General features: G+C 35.8%; 1 protein-coding gene across 2 annotated transcripts in view; it reads right to left on the bottom strand.

Moving 5' to 3' along the window:
- LOC108691394 (serine/threonine-protein kinase PLK1-like) overlaps positions 1 to 7,476 on the bottom strand; it is a 28,268-nt gene that overhangs the window by 847 nt on the left and 19,945 nt on the right. The window contains exons 4-8 of one of the 2 annotated variants that reach the window (XM_018199126.1): positions 6,156 to 6,370; positions 4,946 to 5,372; positions 4,113 to 4,573; positions 3,780 to 3,913; positions 2,515 to 3,422 (exon numbers count right to left, since the gene is read on the bottom strand). In XM_018199126.1, the coding sequence (XP_018054615.1) occupies positions 3,076 to 3,422; positions 3,780 to 3,913; positions 4,113 to 4,573; positions 4,946 to 5,372; positions 6,156 to 6,370 (1,584 nt within the window). In that variant the 3' untranslated portion in view covers positions 2,515 to 3,075. Of the gene's footprint in view, positions 1 to 2,514; positions 3,423 to 3,779; positions 3,914 to 4,112; positions 4,574 to 4,945; positions 5,373 to 6,155; positions 6,371 to 7,476 lie in introns of those variants that run through there. The other variant, XM_018199127.1, reaches the window with a different exon arrangement.

Genomic DNA, 7,476 nt, shown 5'->3' with positions numbered 1-7,476 from the left:
AATATTATATATACATAAAAGACTGTAATAAAAAATATAATATAATATCACTGCGCGTTTTATATATGACGACAATCATCGCGTTGGATGCGAATAACGAACGCTCACTCATAATGTAGCGAATTGCTATTATATATTATTAAGTAATTTAATAATTGTACTAAAAATAATTACGATTGCTATCGCAATGACGACAATATTGTCGATAGCGAACAATAGCGATAACGTCATCAATCAGAATATAATCATAATAAAATAATAATAATTATATAATCATAATAACAATAATAATCTAAGTAGCTAGCGACAACTATAATAGCGGTATTAATGTACACACGATACAGGAAATAGAACAATTCGGGCGGAACGCGTTGCGTGCGGCACGCCGAGAAAATGCATACGATAGAATAGAATATATCGTGTCGCGCAGAGAGAAATTTCTTCGGCACGATGCGTTGGTGATACATACACCCATACGTTACGCGATTATGCATCGAAAAATCTCGAGACACATGGCTCGAAGCGCATCATCAATATAACATGTAATATCTAGGACATGGCTGATCTTTCGCGATGAGTTTCACGGTGAGTCGTGTTTTATGCCCATTTATATCAACGTAAATTAATCTCAGTTTTCCACTTACTCTTCATTTTCTTTAATTTTTAGAATTAGAAAAAAATAAAGAATTAGTTAAATCAAAGTTAAAAATTAAACTATACATTATGTTAGAAACAGGCATATTATTCGCTTAATTGGTTCTATTATAGTGTGCTAATTCTTTTAATAAGACGAATGAAAAAAAGAGAATAAGGACTATGGCACAAAAAACTTAAACAGTCAAATGTAAGCAGTAGGCGAATTGGCCAACATCACAGTAGAGACTGTAAGGTTATAATAAGCAAATCCAACATATTAATTTCTTTACTGTTTACGTTTTACTGTTTGCTGTGTGCCACGGCCTTGAGTGACAACACCCGTAAAAATAGTAGCATGATTGTGTAGCACCTGGAAGCGGTAGCATCTAGCCAAGAAAGCTCATCCGTGAAACTTGCACGTCTCTCCGCAGTCCTAGCTATAGCATACAACAAACTTCCAACAAACGTACACGTAAACACAACTAATAAATAGTATAACTATAAACGTAACAGCCTGGATACAGCGGCAACGCGTAACAACGATGGCAGTGACACTTGTCCTTTGTTAGATTCTAGAAAAAATGGAAAAGGAGCGTTGACTAGGATTTGCTAAAAATTTACTGGGGGGGGGGGGCTCATCCTCTCTGTGCTCTTGCGCCGAGTAATGCGCGGCGAGATGTTGCCAGCCGGTTTTAAGTACTTGATGATAAATTATGTGAAAAAAGATGTGTAGCCATATTTTTCTACGTATTTACAAACATGTGTCATTATAACAAAAATAAATGTACGGAACTAAGAATCATCAAAAAGATTTTTATTTTTCTTCATGCAAAATTTAATATTTATCTTTTTACTATTTAGACGTATGTTGATAAATTTTTATTTTTATTTTTGCAAACACGCGTTTATCACATGTCAGATTCATCCCTTCCAGCATTCCACGATCTAATATTTTAATATCATAAGAGAGAATAATTTTTGAAATAAATTGAAAATAGTTAAAAAAATATTTCAAGAGAGCAGAAAAAAAATATGCGCAAGAACATTCATAGATTTTTTTGTGTATTAAACTAATATTCTCTTGAAATATTCAACATAAAAAAATCTTTAACTTTCCACACATAATTTAATTAGGCAACGCGGTGTCTTAACGAATCGCCAAGTGGAGCTCGAATTTCGACAACAGCGTGCTTTCAGCAGAAAAAGAGTTTTCTTCACATGGAAAAATTCTTACTTCGAACGATACTATACTTTGCACGCCACGTGATCGCAAATATGTAATCAAACTATACATACTCGATTTACTCAATGAGTAACTAATCTACTGGATATCAATTACTTACTCAATATATAGGCACTGAACTAGGGAGATCTGCGCCGTGAAAAATAAATATACTAACAGCTACCTGTTTAACGGAGGTAGTAGCAATGCAGTTGACACTCTCCTAGTTGTGACCGCCTTACATTTTGTATAATGAAAAGTGTCACCGGATACATATTTCACAACTGGTTACGGCGTTTATATCACATTAAACTCGATAATTTCCATCGAATAATTTTCACACGAGAATGAGGGATCAGCGTAAAAATGCTGCTGTGCGTAAAAATAGTGCATAGATTTTTCAAAATTTTAAGTGTATTCCGCTCTCTCACTCTCTAAAACTTTTAGAGTAAATCTCACTCTTAAAGATTAAAAATTGAGTTCTTTTTCAAGATTGGCTCAATTTTTAATTTTTAGAGTGAAACTCTACTCCAAAAAGCTAACAAAACACGTAATGCTTTCACGACATAATATTGATTTAAGAGGAACGATACAGCTATACCTACTTGGACTCACAAAACATCATTATTGCGATGGCAGTTTGACCGATTACTTACTGATCTAACTAGTCTTCTCTAGTGGGAAAATTAACATTTCTTCAAAGAAGAAGACCTGCCAAGATGAGTCACGTGCTTAGAGGCGATTACTTCTGATTTTGTGAAAACAACGTGCAGATTTATAAATCAACGAAATCACTCGCATCGCACGGTCTTTCACAAGACACACCTTCTCGTGGACTTATACGCGTGACATTCTTATTTACGGCCTCCTCCCACCCCCGAGAAATGCTGTGCGTAACGGTATCTTGACGTACTTGCTTGGCCGTTATTTCCTTAACCCTTATCCTGAGAAAGAAAAAGGGATACAAAAACGGATATTTTTGTATCTCTCACCGTGATAATTAAAATTCATAAAAATTTGACCATAGTAATTAATAATTATCTTTTTGTAGCTGAAGATCTTTATCACTGGCATTTAAATGTCATTTTATGGAAAAGAAAAAGTTGCTTGGGTAAGATCTAAAACAAGTATCTGAGAGATCTCGTTGCCAATTCGGTTGTCTGAGCGGTTCTTGAGGAAACCACAGCACGTGTCCCTCGAGAATCCGCCGGCGAGCATCAGGCGGTCGTATTATTGTCCAACTCGGCGAACTCGCGCGTCACCTTACAGACATAGTACAGACGTTCATAGAGGTCTGGGGTGCAACCGAGGTCACGGAGGTCGTTCAGCCAATAGGAGGATGCGTGTCGGCCGGTGTCGATGTAAGTGATCAGATAGCCCCTTCCTCCCGCGGATTCCTGCGACACTACCATCTTCGTGTGGTCCACGAAGAAGTTCACTTGCAGGAGTGGTACCGTTAGCTCCATCACGATGGCCTTGTCCGTACGTAGCCATCGTCTCATTCGTGGCACGCAAGCGTTTTTCGACTGCCTCGGCGGCGCGCGATATTTTTTTAGCTCACCACCTAAATGGCACACATTAACGCGAAATTACATTATAACGTTTTTGCTTATTAATTTTAATAAAGGTCGCCATAATAGGGCAGTAAGCAAGAAATATTTGGAACATTTCAGTAATATTACAGTAACGTTACAATCTTATCGCAATGTTACTGAAACATTTCAAAATGTTATTTGCTTACTGAGTGGTACAAATAGGTCACATTCTCATGTTATGTTTCGCTTGGAAAACAAAAGTATATACAAGCTTCGTGAAGACGAGTTGCATTTCTTCCGTTTAAAAAAATGGAAAATTTGCTTGCGTAATAAATTATAACATACACCGTATAAAAATAAGACACACAGTGTGTGATCTCACTCACCTTCTGTCAAAAAGTCATCCATATATTCGGTAAAGTGACGAAGTAATTCGAGCTTCTTTTGCAGTGGTGCCGACACATCTCTCTCTCGATGATATCGCGTCATCTCGTCGTCGGTGGTCATATATTCCACTCTTCTGTATTACAAATTTAATCAAATTAATTATTAGGGAATTATGGGAAAAAGTTCGTGGCGTTTTTCCCGTTAGATGGCATTAAAAAAACGCCACGAACTTTTTCCCACACCTAATAATTAGTAAGAAATTACAATCTTATGAAAAAATTACATTATAAAAAATAACGCATTATTTCTTATTAATTTCTCTTGATATTCACCTTCTATCATGAGTGTAACTGATCTTCGTGTTGTCGTTGAAAAGAACACCAACCGACCTATCGGAGAGTTGAAAGCCCAGCCCGTACTTGTTCGAATAATCGATCCATTTGGTGACGAAGAGGGGCACGATGTCCTCTACAGTTGGTGGATTGCACGCGTTATTCCGCTTCATTTCCGGCACGCACGCTTCTAGTGCGCGATGCATCTGTACGCTTTGCGCCACAAGGCCGGTTTTCTTGTGATCTGGACATAGCACGCTGCTGAGCCGTTGCCGGAATCGCGGTAGTTTGGGTAACTTCCTGACGAGCCAGTTAGAGACCTTGGACTCCTTTTGCAGACTCTTCTGCGAGCGATTCAATAGATGTTGCTGGTGCTGCGACTGCTGTTGCGCCTGCTGAGTCGGAATCGTCTGTTGATAACGCAATGACGCGTCAGGATAAACGAGACTCTGTTGCCATATCTGAAATTTTATGAATTTTTTATGGATTTTAAATAATATTAAACAAAAATTTCTTTTTTAAATAAAGTATTTTTTTTATCTTTTTTTTTAGACTGTAATATGAATACAAATAAAAAACAAATGCTCTAAAAGATCAAGCTGGATCTATTATGCTTAAATAATTTGGTGTGAATTTATATACTACATGTTGTTCAATCCTGCAAATTGCTGAATCTAATTTTCAGTCTTGAAACGCACAATCCTAACAGAATTACTAGAGTAATAATATCAATGCTCATAGGCATCATCAAAAGATTAATAATGACGGATTTCGTAAAGATCCGTCAGTTATATCGTCAAAAATTTTTCAAATTGGATTATCAAGTTAGTCACCTGTGCTTTAATTTCCGAATTTCTAGCGACCGTAGATACCGAGGATGGTGACGAGGGTGGCTCGATGATTGATGCCGGTGGCATTTGGTAGCAGCAAGTGTGAGGTAAAGATGCTGGCACGTATTCCTTGGTTAAATAGACGTGTTCCTTCACCCTCTCTAGACTCGGTCGTAATTCGGGATTAGATTGTAGCAACCATCTGATCAAGTCTTGGCCATTTCTGCTCGCGATACTGTCGTCGACCTCACGGTAATGGTTGTTGCAGATCCTGGCGTAAGTCTCCTTAAGTGTGGCTGTATCGAAGGGTGGTTGCCCTACCAACAGGGCATACAATATGCAGCCCAGCGCCCAAACATCCGCTTCGTAACTGTACGCTTGCTTGTACAGCACTTCCGGAGCGATGTAGTTTGGCGTGCCGCATATCGTCCTGTGGATACAAATTGGCTACATGCTACGACATTTTGTTGATGCCGCTAGTTGCTTGTGTTTAGACAAGCACGTCCAGGCGTAACAATCGTCTTAGAGTTCCGGAAAAGGGATCTCCGGTATTTGTTATGTTTTTGTCGAGGAGAGTCGTTAAAACATCGATATAAAAATAATTATAACAAAAAAGGGTTTGTGAGATGTCCAATTATTTTCAGTTAGATTCATCAATATCATGTGCTTTTTGCTTTCAATTTTTATAAAATATTGTTTGAAAATATTACTTTGTAATATAATTATAAGTTAAATAACAAAATAAATTAATATAATATATTATAGGACATAGTATATGTGTGATAACACAAACTACAACTTTGTGTTATCAAAAATAAATTAAGTGACAAACAATTATAATATAAAAATGGACCGATAAGAATATCGATAAGAAAACTGTTTTCGCTCGAAGCAAATCTTAATGCTCAAATATTTTGATGAATTTATATACATATTCAATTCTGCAAACCGCCAAAATCTTTTTCCGTCTTGAAACGCAATCATGAATAGAATTAGAGTAATAACATCATATATTAAATTTAATAATATTAATGCTAATAAGCATGTTATAATTATAAGAATATTAATATAATTTGATGTTAAAGAATGTTAAATTGCGAATAATTTATTGTGAAAATTTATTACCTGAAATATCGTAATTAATAACAAATAAAATTCTTCATGCAAAGAAAGAACATGTATTTCTTGAATTGCAAATTAAATTGAGCCTTACACTCGTCTACGCTGACCGTCAGGCCTGGTCGCTAGTCCGAAGTCGCCGATCTTGACGATCATCCGGTCCGATAGGAACATATTGCCGGGCTTCAGATCCCGGTGCACGACTTTCTGCGAGTGGATGTACGCGACGCCGGTCACCATTTGCTTCATGTAATAACGTGCTTCCGGTTCCGTGACTTTGCCACGGTACTTCAGCACGTGCATCAAGCTCTGGCAGAGAAGAAGAGGAGAAGATGGTATTTTTATATCCGGATAGCTTATTTCGCGCGTTTAATGACGTGCAGAAAGTCGCCTGACGGAAGAATGGCACGATAAAACGTAACGGGAACTATTATATAGATTTTTTATTTACTTTATACTCTTTACTTTTTCTCTGTACGTTTTCTTTATGCCTGCAATCTTATAATCTTTGAAGATGATACAATGGATAATAAACGTAATATTACAAAATTTATAATGAAATTTCAGGAAAGTAAATATATATTACACAGGAGATTGTGTAATGGCCACTTATAACTCTTTTAAAAAGAGAACAAACAAATGAGAAGAAAGAGTTTCCTGGCAGGAAGATAGTCATCTCGAACGTATGGAATGCAAGTGCATTTTTCGAAGAACATTTTGTAGTGTGTGTGCTTGTACCTCTCTTGTGAATCGCTTTATTTTGGAGGAATCGTTTTATCTGCGATTCAGTAGAAGCATTTCAGGAAAGCGCATTTGCATTTTTCATGTCAGTCACCATCATAAATTTGTTAAAATTGTGGTCGACGTTATTTCTTTAAAATACAAGCTTTCGACGAAATGAGATGACTTTATGAGGCTATTTTGCGAACACGACATGGAAACATGAACAAATTTTTCCCGTTAAATGTTACGAGATACGAAATATTCTTTTTTATAAGTTCTTCAAAACAGTTGTCAGTTTTCAGCGCGATTTTTCACGTTACTTTTACTAGATTTTTCACTATTACTTTTACTAGACTTACAATTACGTTTTCTAGACCTAATTTAAAAATAGTACAATAAATTTTTTTTTTAATGATGGTTTATCATCTGGATTAAAAGTTATTTTAATAAAAAATATTTTTTATTAAAGTAATTAGATATTTATTAAGTAATATTTTCTCAATTTATGCTTTAATAAAAATACGTATAAAAATACGTTAAAAATAATGACAAAATTCTCAATTTTTTTATATAAGTACTTTAATATTCAAAATAACTTATATAAAGTTACATTGCGATGTAGAAATTAGTTGTCCAGTTATCTAAATTTTAATTGATGGTAAATTGTAATAAAACTTTGCACAAATCATTTT

The sequence above is a fragment of the Atta colombica genome, unplaced genomic scaffold (assembly GCF_001594045.1).
Source record: "Atta colombica isolate Treedump-2 unplaced genomic scaffold, Acol1.0 scaffold46, whole genome shotgun sequence".
Taxonomy (NCBI): domain Eukaryota; kingdom Metazoa; phylum Arthropoda; class Insecta; order Hymenoptera; family Formicidae; genus Atta; species Atta colombica.
Note: the sequence above shows the minus strand (reverse complement) of the source record. Positions and strands in the feature narration are given on the sequence as shown.